Source organism: Hyperolius riggenbachi, chromosome 3 (assembly GCF_040937935.1).
Source record: "Hyperolius riggenbachi isolate aHypRig1 chromosome 3, aHypRig1.pri, whole genome shotgun sequence".
In the NCBI taxonomy this organism is placed as follows: domain Eukaryota; kingdom Metazoa; phylum Chordata; class Amphibia; order Anura; family Hyperoliidae; genus Hyperolius; species Hyperolius riggenbachi.
Genome location: NC_090648.1, coordinates 42,110,869 through 42,127,450, shown reverse-complemented (window position 1 = coordinate 42,127,450; position 16,582 = coordinate 42,110,869). Strand labels below are relative to the sequence as shown.

The following is a 16,582-nucleotide window of genomic DNA, read 5'->3' as shown; positions in this document are numbered from 1 at the left end:
CTTTTACCTCTCTTATAACTCCGGACAAGTTTCTAAACTGATTTATTATTTACAACTGATAGCAGATGGATACTCTGGTAGCTACTACTAATCCTACACACCAGTCCTATGCAAGATATCATTATAATCAGAGTTTGTTATTAGATTATCATTTAAAAGAATACACTGAAGTTTGGGGGGGGGGGGGGGGGGGGGGAGAGAGAGTTTGGGTGTGTTTTTTAAGAAGTCACTTAGTAAAAAACTTATAATTTTCAAAAAACACCTAAAAATGCAGCAAAAAGTGTGTGTGAATCCACAAGAAAAAGTGTACAAGCAGTCCTCTACTTACATATGACTCCAGTTACATTGCTTTATACAAAGTTGTTTCCATGTTAAATATTTGTTACTTTACAGTACTGTATAAACTGTTAAAAGTAGTAAAAAAAAACAAAACAAAACAAAACACTTTAAAAGCACATTGAAAACAAACAAAAAACATAATTTATACAACTATCTGTCCAAATCTAGAGATGTCCGAAAGTAATTAATTCATCCAACTTTCATAATGTATAATAAAAACATGACTCAACTTACAAACAAATTCAACTTACAAGCAATCTCCAGGTACATAGTCTGTTTGTAAGTAGGAGACTGCCTGTAACCAAAAAATGTTGTTTATACTATATGTTTTTGGGTGCAATAATATTAATAGTTATAATAATAATGATTATGCTAAGCACTTAACACTGTATCCAGCATTTTTAAATAATTGTCATACTTGTATAACTCTATTTCTACTTTTTGTTGGGCTTGGTTCCTACTTGTAGAGTTGGGCCGAACGGTTCGCCTGCGAACGGTTCCATGCGAACTTCAGTGGTTCGCGTTCGCGTCCCGCAGGCGAACCTTTGCGGAAGTTCGGTTCGCCCCATAATGCACATGGAGGGTCAACTTTGACCCTCTACATCACAGTCAGCAGGCCCAGTGTAGCCAATTAGGCTACACTAGCCCCTGGAGCCCCACCCCCCCTTATATAAGGCAGGCAGCGGCGGCCATTAAGGCCACTCGTGTGCCTGCATTAGTCAGAGTAGGGCGAGCTGCTGCAGACTGTCTCTCAGGGAAAGATTAGTTAGGCTTAGCTTGTTCCTGTCTGGCTGCATACCTGTTCTGTGAACCCACCACTGCATACCTGTGCTGTGAACCCACCACTGCATACCTGTGCTGTGAACCCACCACTGCATACCTGTTCTGTTCAGTGGAACCGCCACTGTATACCTGTTCATTGAACCCACCACTGCATACCTGTGCTGTGAACCCACCACTGCATACCTGTGCTGTGAACCCACCACTGCATACCTGTGCTGTGAACCCACCACTGCATACCTGTTCTGTTCAGTGGACCCGCCACTGTATACCTGTTCTGTTTAGTGAACCGCCACTGTATACCTGTTCTGTTTAGTGAACCGCCACTGTATACCTGTTCTGTTTAGTGAACCCGCCACTGCATACCTGTTCTGTTCAGTGAACCCACCGCATCAGTGCGCATACCTGTGCAGTTAAGTGAACCCGCCACTGCATACCTGTTCTGTTCAGTGAACCCACCGCATCAGTGCGCATACCAGTGCAGTTAAGTGAACCCGCCACTGCATACCTGTTCTGTTCAGTGGACCCGCCACTGCATACCTGTTCTGTTTAGTGAACCCGCCACTGCATACCTGTTCTGTTCAGTGGACCCGCCACTGTATACCTGTTCTGTTTAGTGAACCCGCCACTGCATACCTGTTCTGTTCAGTGGACCCACCGCATCAGTGCGCATACCTGTGCAGTTAAGTGAACCCGCCACTGCATACCTGTTCTGTTCAGTGAACCCACCGCATCAGTGCGCATACCTGTGCAGTTAAGTGAACCCGCCACTGCATACCTGCAAGAGAAGTCGCCTAAGTCACAAAAGTGTTAAGTACCTCACCTTTATCAAAATGAATGAGGCATGGATCCCGGGGGGCTGCTGCCCGCCCCAAGACTAAGTCAGTCCCCGCACATACAGCATCTCTGCCTGCACGCCGTGTGACTGGCTGCCTGGCCTGCCCCAAGAAGACTAAGTCGCTCCCAGTCCCTCCACACAGCATGTCTGCCTGCAGGCCGCTTGACTACCTTCTCCGCCACCACCAACAGGGTCCGGGACTCCAGGCGGATTGCTGAATTTTTTAGGCCGCTGCTAGCAGCGGCCGCTGTAATAATTTTTCGGGTGCGTGTACATGACTGCCTAATTTTTCTGGCTGCACTGCGGGCAGCTGCAACAACAAAAGAAAAGGCATGTACATGCGCCCATTCCCCTTCGTGATCATTACCTTGCCGTGGTGAAGGGGCTTGCATATCACAATGGAGCAATGACCGGCGCCTAGATGAGTGTCTCGGGGGGCACACCCACGATAATAAGGTCGTTGCCTCATTGTGGTCAGACCAAATTTGATCAGCTGGACAGTCACTGTTCTGTCATTCAGCTACATCAGCCAGATGACCATATGGGCTGTAAAGCCACCAAAACCTGCACTCTCGCCATGGTGCGCACCAGTAAAGCACGGCCGTCACTACACAAACAGCTGTTTGCGGTGCGTTACACGATGAGTTTGGTGTGTCAGTGTGAAGCAGTACCTTAATTACACTACCTGATTGATGTATACACATGCAAGATGTTTGAAAGCACTTTAGGCCTGTCATTTAGCATTCAATGTGATTTCTGCCCTTAAAACGCTGCTTTGCGTCAAATCCAGATTTTTCCCGGGGACTTTTGGCATGTATCCCACTCCGCCATCCCCCCCTCCAGGTGTTAGACCCCTTGAAACATCTTTTCCATCACTTTTGTGGCCAGCATAATTATTTTTTTTTTTTCAAAGTTCGCATCCCCATTGAAGTCTATTGCGGTTCGCGAACTTTAACGCGAACCGAACCTTTCGCGAAAGTTCGCGAACCCGGTTCGCGAACCGAAAATCGGAGGTTCGGCCCAACTCTACCTACTTGTACTGGGTCCATTTGGCAGAGCGGTGTGGACACAGTGCCCGCTCCACTTTTACATTGCGTTTGCGGGAGGAAGCTTTGCGCCATAGGGGCTATTACTACAGTATGCATCTGCTCCATCTGGGAAAACGGAGCAGGTCAGGACTTTGCGTTCCATCTGCCACGTGGAAGCGGATCCTATTTTTTTGAGCGCTTCAGGTCCGACAGGAGAAAAGTGCTATACAAATGTTAGGATTAATTGTATTTTTTTTTTTTTTTTTTTTATTAAAAATGTTTGGTGTGTAATATAACTTTTTGCCACTAGATTAGAAGTGTTTCATCTTTTTTTTAACTTTACTTTTGTTCCGTTCTTATGAGTGGACATGGCCCCGATCGGGGTCATGTCCATTCACTCCAGGCATTGAGATTGTGTCACGGTCAGTTAGCTGTCTAGGAGAGGCGGCTGGTACATACAGATGCCATCAGACGTTCCTGGCATGGTTCGCCGGGGTCCCAGGTATGGGGGTCTGGCGTTCTGTGCCCATTTGTGCTGTGTTGTGTTGTGCAGTGTGAGCGTTGGCAGCAGAAGCCATTGGCATGATGCTGTGCGCACACGCGCGTAAGGAATATTTTGTGCATATTTGTTGCGTGTACACGCATGACGCACTATTCTGTTTGCGCCAAGAGGCCTATTTCAGTCTGGAGATTGCCACTCTCCAGTGCAGTAGTATTGCAGCTTGTGAGTGTGATTCCCGTGTATAACTAAGCTCTGCCGGTTTGTCTTTGGATGTTGTCGGGTAGTCATGCAGATCGGCCCGCCTGACTACCCGATCCGTTGCCGACCTATATTTTGTACGACTACCCGCTCTGGTGCCGATTTTGTCTTATTTGAGAACCCGTCTTCTTGCCAAACCCTTGCTTGTCCGAGAACCTGATTCATTGCCGACTTCTGCCCGTTTACCTGACCTCTGCTTGTGTTGCCTGCAGGTTCTGCGGTGTGCCAAGTCATTTCAGTACCGGACTTGGACCGTGGGAGTGCCATGTCGCCAACTTGGTCACACACTCCGGCATCACCCAATTGGTGTTGCGAGCACACCTGCCCTTTGTTTACTGGAAATCCCTGTTCCAACCTCAGGATAAACAGTCGACAAGCCGCAAGGGTTGCTGCTCTCAGCTCACTGGTATCCTATACCCAAGGTACGCGACAGATTGGTTCGGGGAACCCTCGGTTCCCTTCCCCAATTGCCGCTATGGAATTGCCACCGGGTAAGAGCGGTGGTCGTGCATATACGCGTCCAGTTAGACTTGAGCGGCGTCTATCTGGACAACTGTTGTCGTCCAAATAGATTGAGGTGGTTAAAAATCCCTCCCCATTCACTTACCTTACAAAAGCCATCCGTTGCACCTCTCACCATGCAGAGTAGTGCAGGGAGCGGCTGAACTTTACATAGATGGACCCGAAGTGGGGAATACCAGAAACTATGATCCAGCAGGTCCCACCCGTGGCAGCATCAGCACCAATTGCTACACTGAAGGGAGCAGGGGAAATAGCCTGCCTCCAATTGACTGCCATCTCCTTGCCCGTCAACCTAATTAGTGGCAGCCATTTCCCTGGTCCCACCCACACAGGTATCAGAGCCACTCACAATGGTTCAGTGAGTGGGCTCCGGTGATTGGTCAAAGCAGCAGTGGCAGCACTTTGACAGGTTATAGGGCATGTGACCATATCAGCTAGGATCCAGACACCTTAACCATCAGACTCAATAGGAACTGTTGAGGGGAGGAGAGGAAACTAGAATTAACCCCCAGTTAGCGGTCAGACATGTCTTGTGAATTGGAAACACTTGCGTGTGGGAAGGAGGAGCGGGCCCCCCAGCGATGGAGGGGTTGCAGGGGTATTGTTATGCCCAATGCTGGAGGTGTAATGTGATATGAAAGAAGAAAAACCTTGAAACATCTGCAGAGGAGGAAAAAGGACTTCATGCTGTGGGACCCACGAGTTTCAGGGAGACTCTGCCTTCATCAGAACCACTTGCATTCCACCAAGCTTCTGACCCCACTTCACAGGGAGAGATCACAGGACAGGACCGTTTATCCAGAGAGAAGGTATCCTCATGTAGCCGGTTTTAACTTTGATCAAGTAAGTGCAATACTTTATTCATGAACTGTAATCAAAACAGGTAACACACGATAGTGTGCTTCTTCTTTTTTGACACTGACCCACAGTTGTGCAGCAGGACCCAAGGCACATCTCACTCAACTGCAGCGCAGGATTTATTGTATACATTTCACTGGAGTTTTCCTTTTTTCTCCCTTACCATAGTTCTCCACTTTTCTAGACACACACACACTTCTTTCAACGGTTTCCTACTGTCACATAAAATACTGGTAGCAGAACAGTAGTCAAACAGTTAAACAGCACTTTCTTTTTCAGTGGGAAGCTCATTTCCAAAGCTAATGAAGTGATTACATTATCTTGTTTATGTTTCCTTAGCAGCCACTATGAGTAAACATTCCTGGCATGGCTTCAGCTGCATATTTAGCAGAAGGTGAAACAGGAGACAAATTCTCACTAGATACATTAGACAAGACAAATAACATTTATATCATGCGTTTCTCCTGGCGGACTCAAAGCGCCAGAGCTGCAGCCACTAGGACGCGCTCTATATTAGAATGTATACATTACAATGTATAAATACAGCATCTATGCAATAAAAATGCAATGACCACTTTCAAATCAGATAAATTGTACTTTGGGAACTTTAAATTTGTAAATGAATAATAATACTTTTGCACATAGGCAATTACCATAAGGGCCCGTTTCCACTAGGGCGGTTTCGCCGGCGATTCTGCAGAGTTTCCCCGCACATGATTCGCACGGGGAAACTCTGCCATAGGGGATGACGGCACCACGGCGGAATCGCTTGCGGGAGCGGTTCTCCCGGAACCCCCCCCCCCCCGCAGAATTCGCGGCGGAGGCTGCAAATCCCATAGCCGTGCATGGCACAGCTCATGGGATTCGCCTGCGATCCCGCCCATCCGCTCAGTGCGGCGTGCGTCAGCGAGACGCACACCGCACTAGTGGAGACGAGCCCTCAGTGTATGGGTAACAAAAAGTAGCAACACACATCTGTATTTATTAAAAGTTAAAGTAAGAGTTAAATGCCGCTTCAACCTACTGAATATTTAGTCTGTACAGCGTCACTTTAAATAATTGTATACACGCAAATTTGTTTTCCAGATGTTTATTTAAAAACCAAAAACACAATATGCTGTACAACAGCAAAATAAACTGTACAAGGTGAAAATAGAAATGCACGTTTCATACTACATATGCTTAACATATAGAAATGGACGTACAGATACTGTATACATACTGACATACAAACCAAAGTCTGTATCATTTCAGGAAATAAAAAAATTATACTATCCTTTGTAGAGATAGTCAGCGAAATGGTAATAAAATTTGCATTGCATGCAAATTTAATGAGACACTGAAGCGACATTTTTTTTTATGATATAATCATTTGTATGTGTAGAACAGCTAAGAAATAAAACAGGAGCAGAGACATAAGTCTAATATTGTTTCCAGTACAGGAAGAGTTAAAACCTCCTTGGCTGTTCAATTTTTCCGCCAAGGAGGCTGCATTGCACTTTTTTTGAAATATTTTTTTTTTTTTGTTTCATGTAGCTACCTGAGTGGTAGCTACATAAAACACCACTAGAGGGCGCATGTGTCCCTCTAGTCCGATCGCCGCCGGCAACAAAAGTAAACAGGAGATCGCGTATAGAACGCGATCTCCTGTTTGGCTTCTCCTGTCGCCATGGCGACGTTTGGAATGACGTCATGGACGTCAGCCCACGTCCTGACGTCAGACCCATCCGATCCAGCCCTTTGCGCTGCCCGGAAGTGATTGGTCCGGGCTGCGCATGGCTCTGGCGGGGGCCCTCTTCCGCTGCTGCGTGCGGACGATCGCCGCAGAGCGGCGGCGATCGAGCTGGACGCGCAGCTATCAAAGTGCTGGCTGCGCGTACAGCAATTTACAGCACAAGAATCGCCCCACCAGAGGCTGAGATATCCTCCGCGGCGGCTTACCCCAAGCTCAGCTCGGGGTTACCGCTAAGGAGGTTAAGAAACTCAGGTTGTTATCTATGCAAAAAAGCCACCGAGTTCCACAACTTTCAAATTCGCAGAGAGCTCTGTCTAATCTTAAGTGTCTGCCAATGTTTTTTCCTTTCTCTCTGCAGAGAAGGGTTCAAAAGTTCACTAGACTGTTCTGTAAAATCAATGCAATGTTATAAAAAACACTATATAACTGAAAATAAAAATACGAGAATATTTTCTTTGCTACTAATGTTCTAGTAATTATCCATACTACACAACCAATTCATAATATTTTTTTTTTCACTTCAGTGTCTATTTAAAGGGAGCCTAAAGTAAATAATAAAAAAAGCCAGTTTAACTTACCTGGGGTTTCTTCCAGCCCCTTGCAGCTGTCCTGTACCCACGCCGTCACACCGCAATGTTCCTGTCATCCGCGGAGGCTCTCTTCTGCATGTGTGGCACTTGTCCACACACCTCCTGATCACGCGACGGTGGACGGGAGTGCTGTGCGCAGTACGCGTAAATCTCTACTGCACATGTGCAGGACACTCCCAGGGACGGGAGCGCAGTTGGTGCTGCACATGCGCAGTGGCCATGGACTCGCCGGTCAAAAGAGGGCCGCTGCGGGGGACTTGAACATCGCTCAGTGACGGCGCCGGCACAGGGCGGCTGCAGGAGGCTGGTAGTACTCCAGGTAAGTTAAACTGTTTTTTTTTATCATTTCTTTAGGTTCCCTTCGACACAAACTGTATTGAGATTGGATTTGGGACATTTGGATTGTCTCAAGGCCAATTGGTCTTAAAATGTATAAGCAAGCCAGATTTACTTACATCTTCCTGATCATCTCTACCTAGAACTCACGTGACAGTGTTCAATATTGACGATCAGTGCAAAGACAGATTCTTATGACTCTACGATGCTGTAGGAGCAGTGACAAATCAGCAAAATGGTACCTCTGGCAAGCATTGATCCCTCCGTGCCCTGGGGATTGGGGTGTGTGGGGATGGGAGTGACGCGGTCTGAGGGTTGGAAGGGAGGCACGGCTAATAAGTGTGAGAAGTGGCAGCAAACATTTCCCAAAAGAGAGGCTGCAGAACCCCCAAACAACAAGGCTGCCCTTTCTCCTGAACATAAATTAGCTAGCATAAGACCAAACTCCCATAGAGAGTTGCCTAGAAATAGAAAACCTCCCCCACCAGTGAGAGAGTCTCCCAGTAATATGAAATACCCCACTACCACAAGAAACCCTCCCAGTAACAGACAATACCCCCCCAATAAGAGTGTCTCAGTAAAAGACAATACATCCAAAATGAGAGTCTACCAGTAACGGATAATATCCCCCAATGAGGGTGTCTCTTAATAAAAGACTACCACCGAAATAAGAGTCTACCAGCAACAAACAGCACTCCCCTAATGAGAGAGTCTCCTAGTAACAGACAATACCACCCACACCACCATCATGAGGGACTCTCCTAGTAACAGACAATACCCCCTTAAGAGTTTCCCAGTGACAGACAGCCCCCCTCCCGTGACAGAGCCCAGTAAATGAGGAAACCCCACGCTCTATACTTTCCCACTGTCATTGGCTGGCATACAAGTGGCGACATTCTCCAGGCCAGCCAGTGTTCATCTCAGCCTTGAAGCATCTCACAGTCATCTCTTCAATGAATGAGGGTGATGAGGGGCCCAAACGCTATCTAATACTACTACCTGGGGGAAGGGGCACAGAGGCACGAGTCTAAGGTATGGTCTAATTATAGCTTACAGTTTGAATTTTCACATGACAATTTAGGCAGTCCACTATGAGTGCCCAAAGTCTTGTAGAAACATTAAACAGCAGCAGTCACCCAAACTTGTCATGGTTGGACGATTAACCATGGTCTCCTGTGGCCAGATCAATAGTCAGCCTAATGTGTGTACAATCATTGCATGTCCTCTTCTGCCAACTCTGCTTGGCATCATAGGCCTCAATTCACTAAGCTTTATCAAACGTTTGATAATTTACCTCATGGGTAAAATTTAATTTTGAAATTATTAAGGTGTTATAGATTTAGCAAATGTTTTATCGCTAAAAAGTTCAATAAATCTATAACACCTTAGTGAATTCAAAAGTAGATTTTACTCACGAGGTAAATTATCAAACGTTTGATAAAGCTTAGTGAATTGAGGCCTAGTGTTGGCAATGTTGAATTCTATTGCATCCAGTTAAAGAAAACTTCCATTCCAATAAGAAGCCTTCTGCTACATCCTTTTTCTTAGAAAGTGACGGGATGGTCAGTGAGATGCCAATAATTCTAAGTTACTGTAGTATGCAAATGTATGTAGTTTGAAACTAAACCAATCAAATGCCACAATGGCGGGATTAGACTTGTCCACTTTCAAGCTGCATACGATTTGCATCAAATCATTTGCATAATCCTGGATAATTTCTGAATGGTTCGCATCTCCTTGACCATAGATATTTTTCAGGCTGGGACGGTAAATGAGATACAAATAGTTCTGAGTTAATTAAGGATTACCGTATTTTTTGGACCATAACATGCAAAAAGATGACCACAAGGGGCAAGACATAGGAAGGGGGGGGGGGGGGGGGGACAAGAGGTACAAGGGAAAAAAATTTAGGGAGACGATGCACAAGAAACCCCGGCACCAGGTTTAGTAGATTTTTTCCCCCTGGTTTTTGTCCTCTAAACCTAAGTGCATCTTATGGTCTGAAACATATGGTATGTACATTTTGAATGCAATTTTATGCAGCTTAAAAATGGACCAATGAAGGCCCACCAAGGTTTAATCTGATCGGTCCATTTTCAAGCTGCATATATTTGCATAAATCTGCATCAAGTCGGAATGATTTGCATCTCATCAATCATCTTTACTTTGGAGAAGTCTTTTAAGGTCTGTAAAAGTCTTTGGACATTCTTCTGAAAGTTTTCAAGTCTTCTCGAATCTCTAAAAAGAGTCATTACTCCACGTTACGGCCAAGGCCTCCAGAAATATGTTGGGACCTGGTTATTTTCCATCTGGTAAGCGCCAGGGTTTGGGGGAATTTGACACAACCAGCTTTGTGGGCTTCCACTTTCAGTTCCACTGATTGCAGGAGAGCAGAGGCTGCCATCTGCAGCAGAATCCAGCGAGACGTTCCCATCAGAAGAAGACAAGTCTTCCTCCTGTCGCCCAACCTGAGCATGATGGTTGAGTGGATTTGGAAAATGTAGCCTGTGGTGAAGGTGGCTCTGTAGCTCGTTTAGGAAGCGAGCTTTGGCAGAGGGGTTGATATCCTGAATAAAGTCTTCAGTGCGGTCCAAGCAGTCACGGAAGCCGGAGAAGTACAACTTATCTGCCGGTGTCACCAACGGAGGAGGACCTGGAATCAGAAAGCAGACAGTGGAAGTTATAACAGTAAAGTGGTGTTGGAGAGAAATAGTTGAATAGGCTCTTAAAGGACCCCAATCATGAAAACTCGTAATATACAAAATACATACTGTACATATAAAATATACATTGCTACCAGCGTAAACTGCACTATAAATTACTGTTTTCCCACGTTGCTTCCACTTATAGTAGGGAGTAAAAAAAATCTAACAGATTTTCGACTAGTCCCATCTTCTCAAGGGGGATTCTCAGTATTGCCTTTACTTTTTACAAAAGCGCTCCCTGGAAATGATCTATAGAAAGATGCTGGCCAGCCTCTTTACTTGTTTGCACACCACTGAGCAACTGCCATTCACTTAGTGCTTTTGTAAATAAATTCCTGAGAATCCCCCATGAAGAGATGGACTAGACCAAACAATTCGATGCATCAGATTTCCACTACTTACTGAGTGAGAGCAACATAGTAAAAAGGTCATTTATGTTGCGTATTACTCTAAACATTTTTATAAAACGCATACATACAAAATGTAGACGTGTATCCTGAAATTCTACCAAGCTGAGCCTCCACATCAGGGCAGCACCCAATGTATAGACACAGGAACACAAGTCACAACATCTGCCCACCAGCATACCTGACATAAGAAAGATGTGCTGCTTAGGACTCTCCAACAGCTACTAGACCCTGAAATACCAGTCTGAGGTAAACAAATAATGGAAAGGGAACTTGAAGCCGAGAAGCATATGGTGAGGGCCAGATTTATTTCTTGTTAAAGGGACCCTAAGCGCAACATAAAAATGAAATGTGGACTTTTTTGGGGCTTCCTCCAGTCCCCTGTAGCCCATGAGGTCCTCTAGCGTCCTACTGGTCCTATCCGTGGTCCTGATCCCAGCTCCAGGATATCTGCTGCACGTCATCATGCTAGTTCGGCACAAGAGTCCTGCGCATGCGTGGTTCTGTAAGACTGAACTGCATATGTGCGTGATGATGCGCAGCCTTGCGGTGGGTACGTGCACGGGCGACTTCAAACCATGTCGGCAAATTACAGAAGCCGGGACCAGGGCCACAGAAAGGGTCAGGAGAATGCCCGGGGACCTCGTAGGCTATGGAGGACCGGGGGAAACCGCAAGTAAGTCCAAATTTAATTTTTATGTTGCGCTCAGGGTCCCTTTAAACATTACCAGCTGCCTGGCAGCCCTGCTGATTTTTGGCAGCAGTAGTGTCTGAATGACACACCTGAAACAAGCATGCAGCTAATTCTGTCAGACATTAGTCAAGAGAACCTGATCTGCATGCTTGTTCAGGGTCTATGGCTAAAAGTATTAGAGACAGAGTATCAGCAGGACTGCCAGGCAGTCTGCATTGTTTAAAAGTAAATAATTATGGCAGCCTCCATATCCTCATCTCAGGTTCCCTTTAAGGCTTCAGTTATATGTTGGTTCTGAAAGTAAAGACACATACTAGAGGAAACTTGGCTGAGGCGACTATTCGGCATAGTCCCAGCTGAGAATCTACCAGGAGTTCAGCTGCCCACTTAGTGATCCACCTTGTCAGATCCCAAAACGAGTGACAAATTTGCCCATTGCTCTTGTACTTGCTTGCCTGATGCTGCTCACCACACTCTGTCCTTCCTTTTCCCCTGTAAACTACCAGCACACACTGGTCAGCTATAGCCAACCAGTACGTCTGTACAGTACTCATTCACTATAATGTAGCCCCAATGATCAAGCAATGATCATTAAAGGGATATTGTAGGGGGTCGGGGGAAAATGAGTTGAAGTTACCCGGGGCTTCTAATGGTCCCCCACAGACATCCTGTGCCCGCGCAGCCACTCACCGATGCTCCGGCCCCGCCTCCAGTTCACTTCTGGAATTTCAGACTTTAAAGTCTGAAAACCACTGTGCCTGCGTTGCTGTGTCTTCACTCCCGCTGATGGTACCAGGAGCATGCTGCTCAGGTCCAGTATGGTCTGTGTCTGCACCATACGCTCCTGGTGACATCAGCGGGATCGAGGACACGGCAACACAAGCACAGTGGTTTTCAGACTTTAAAGTCTGAAATTCCAGAAGTGAACCGGAGGCGGGGCCAGGGCATTGGGGAGTGGCTGCACGGGCACAGGATACCTGCGGGGGACAGTTAGAAGCCCCGGGTAAGTTCAACTCATTTTACCCCGACCCCCCTACAGTATCCCTTTAAGGGTGACATTATGATTATGTACGTATGGACCACACTGTACTTTTTTTAGGATCTCTACACAAGATCACAGACCATTTTAGCCTTGTACGGTTACCTCATTCGCTAGACTGAAATAATCCATTGCAGGAAAGGCAAGTGCCAGAATAATGTTTTTATGTGATATGAAATAAAAATATGAAAGTTACTTGCCACTTGATGGGCAGTTTTGGAGAGGATAAGGATGAGGATGTACAGCCCAGGGTTATGAACTTACAGCGGAAACGCACATAAAGTGGACAGAAGGAAAACAGAGAAGTGCACCCTTTGTGTATTTAGGGCCCGTTTCCACTATCGCGGTTTCCGCCGCGATTCCGCAGAGTTTCCCCGCACATGAATCGCACGGGGAAACTCTGCCATAGGGGATGACGGCGCAGCGGCGGAATCGCTTGCGGGAGCGATTTAGCCGGAACCCCCCGCAGAATTCGCAGCGGAGGCAGCGAATCCCATAGCCATGCATGGCACGGCTCATGGGATTCACCTGCGATCCCGCCCACCCGCTCAATGCCGGCGTGCGGCTGCGAGACGCACGCCGCACTAGTGGAGATGAGCCCTTAGAGTTTGGCCTGTCTAATTCCTCCTCACTGTGACTAATCACAAGTGTAATTTGTTCTCTCAGCGGTGTCAATTCAGGAATCTCCTCTGTCACGCAAAGCAGCTTATTTGTAAACACAGGAGGTTAACAAAATGCCTTCTTCCATAAAAGCAGGAAGTAGACACTGCAAATTTATTGCAGGGTTTAATATCAGCTGTAGCAAAAATGTTTTTCTACAAAGGTTATTATGCTGTTGCTTATCTTTTAGCCCAGAAAGGAAGTTCTGAGTTCAGGTCCGCTTTAAAAATGGGTCCTCATCAAGAAGGCAAAGGACTTTGTCCCATTTTATAGTGATGGTCTGCCACTCCAGTCAGTAGTAAAAAAAAATAAAAAAAAATTTAAATGGGAAAAGTGGGGGGAGGGCGAATTTGCAGCATCAGAACAAAAACAAATCAGTCTAATGTATCGAACATGCTGGAACAATCTCGGTCCAACGTTGTCAAGTGGGTGCACAGTGGTAACGGTGCTGAATATTAGGACAATGCGATGGACCCCTGGCCGCCGCCCCCCCAGATGTAACCGTGCCCCCCCCCCATCCCCCAAGTGTAACTGTGCCCCCAACCAGGCAACCACCCCCCTTGATGCCTGTGAGTTGTATTTTTACCTAATCCACCTGTGATAGCTCCTGATCTCTTCCGCTGCTTCTCCTGAACGCTGCCAGCAGCATGTGTGAAGTCAAACATGCGTCACGTGCTATACACGCCGCTACGCGGTGGCTGCATATGACGGCTGGGCTCAGGGGAGGCAGCTGTTGAGACCGGGAGTCTACGCGGTGGCTGCATGTGAGATTACAATGTACGGGCACCAGGGGGAGCACATTAACATTTTGGGGAGTCCAATTCCCAAGAAATTTTATGATGAAATCAATCGGGAATAGTCCTGCAGTGTATGGGCGGCCAACAGATCTCTCTCCAATTAGAGAGAGATCAGTTTAGTGATCTGTCTCTTGGTCGATCTGCCCATGAATAACTAGATGTATGGCCATTAAAACCTACAGGATAAAAAGTCTTTCTACCTAAATCTAGATGGAGTGCCTGTACTGGTACTGACAAAAAAATAAAGTCACCACCGGATACAAGTAGGGTTCCTAAAGCACGGGGTCAGAGTGAGCAATGACCAGAATGTGACGGGGAGAATGGAAGTTCTAGGAAGAGAGAAGTCCCAGTTTGACATTTTGGCTCAAGTCTCATCTGCAGTCACTAAGGCCTTGATTCACAAAGCGGTGATAACTCAGTTATCACGCCTAAAAGACTTTAGGCGTGATAACCTTTGCACCACTGAGTTATCACCGATTTGTGCTGCTCTTCGCGCGAAGCTACCGCGCGTACGCAAAGTCCCATAGGGTTTAATGGGAGCTTCGCGCGAAGCGCCGGGTGCTGCGCGCGCGCCTGCGCACTTGCGCGCGGAAAATTCGCGCGAGTTTCTTCTTATCACGCCTAAACTGAGTTTAGGCGTGATAAAGGGCTTTTCACAGGCGTGCAAACACTTTGCACCGCTTTGTGAATCAAGCCCTAAGAGTCTGTTTTAGTTTTGGAGCAGAGAAAGATTAGGATTTGGATGACATACAGAGAAAGAATATCTACTATCCCAGTGATCTTCAAAACTTGGCTCTCCAGCTGTTACGGAACTACAAGTCCCACAATGCATTTGCCTTTATGAATCCTGACTGTGGCTGTCAGACTCCTGCAATGCATTGTGGGACTTGTAGTTCCATAACAGCTGGAGAGCCAAGTTTGCAGATCACTGTACTATCCCATACCGAACACCATCATTCCCTCGGGAAGTTCTGCTGATTATTTTGACCTGCCAAAGCTCCCATCACCCATTGTGTCCAGTTTGTACTTATGGCCATAAACTTTCTTATAAGAATCTCTCATTGAGCATTCCCAATTTCCTGCAAATGTATGTAGCTTGGAAACGGACCAAACACTGCAAGTGTTGCATTTGATTGGTCAATTTCCAAGCTGTCTGACTTTGCATAATATTAACATCACTGACCATCCCTCAGGCCTCGTTTCCACTATTGCGATGCGGAATCGCCTGGATTCCACCGCTGATGAAACTGCATGTGGATGCGATTCCCCATGCGTTTTTTGCCACGAATTCGCATGCGAATTTGCATAGGTGAGGGTATATGCGATTTTAACCATGTCACTGCCTGTGTGAATTAACATTGGTACCTATGCAAATTCGCGGCATAAAAACACATGGGGAACACGCGTTTCCCTATTAAATACATTGTGTGCGATTCGCCTGCATTCCACACGCAGGCGAATTCTGAGGGCTCTGCCGTGCAGAAAAATCCTGCACAGAAAAACTGACAAGTGGAAACAGGCCCATGGAAACGCATGCAGATTCGCGATAGATTAGTTTCCACTACACGCAGATTCTGCATGCAGAAAACTGACTCCAATGAATGCCTATGGGCCTGTTTCCACTGAACGCGATTTTTCTGATGCAGATTTCCCATAGGCATTCATTGGAGTCAGTTTTCTGCATCCAGAATCTGCGTGTAGTGGAAACAGACCCAAGTTATGCCTTGTGCGCATGCTGGATAAAAGTCATTTAAACATTTCAGGTGACAATCATAAAAAAAAACTTAGACATAATAAAAGTTGTTTATGCAATACCTTTGATCTATAGCCTTTTGTACAAGATGTTTTCGCAAGGTGTTGAAACTAAGTTTCTTCATCATGTTACAGAACTGGTACGCTTCTGATTCAGTTCTGTATTATGTCTGAAGAAGAAACTTACAGGGACCCTGAGCTGTGGCTTAAAAAAGAAAAATATGGGACGTACCTGGGGCTCTCTAGCCCACCATAGCCCATGAGGTCTCCTGGCATCCTCCTGGCCCCTTCCGCGGTCCCGCTGGCAGCTCCAGTAATACACCGTCTTCGAGGGAAGTCGCGTGCTCGCCCCCTGCTCTGTCATCATGCCAGCCGCAAGAGTCCTGTGCATGCGCAGTTCAGTCTTTAGAGAACAGTACATGTGCAAGACTCTTGCGTCGCCAGTGTGAGGACGCAACAGGTACACAGCGGGGGGCGAGCATGCGGGCCTCCCAGGAAGTCGGCACATTTTCGTCGGCACATTTTCGGAGCCACCAACGGGACTGCGGAGGGGGGGCTGCGGGAGGAAGCCCCGGTAAGTCCCGTATTTTTTTTTTAGGACCCAACTCTGGGTCCCTTTAAAGCTTTGAAAGGTTGCAAAGAGATCTTGTACCATTAGTCATTAAAGGTATTGGGGTTCATTCATTAAATAGCAGTAATATTACGATTACTTCCACGTGCAAGTCCCAGGTGGTGCGCCAGT

At 46.6% G+C, this 16,582-nt stretch overlaps 1 protein-coding gene across 4 annotated transcripts in view; it reads right to left on the bottom strand.

Moving 5' to 3' along the window:
- Window positions 1-9,713: 9,713 nt before the first annotated feature.
- LOC137560933 (transcription factor HES-7-like) overlaps window positions 9,714-16,582 on the bottom strand; it is an 84,750-nt gene continuing 77,881 nt past the window's right edge. For all 4 annotated transcript variants that reach the window (XM_068272119.1, XM_068272118.1, XM_068272121.1 and 1 more), the window contains one exon: window positions 9,714-10,439. In XM_068272119.1, coding sequence (XP_068128220.1) covers window positions 10,048-10,439 — 392 coding nt within the window. In that variant the 3' untranslated portion in view covers window positions 9,714-10,047. The remainder of the gene's footprint in view (window positions 10,440-16,582) is intronic.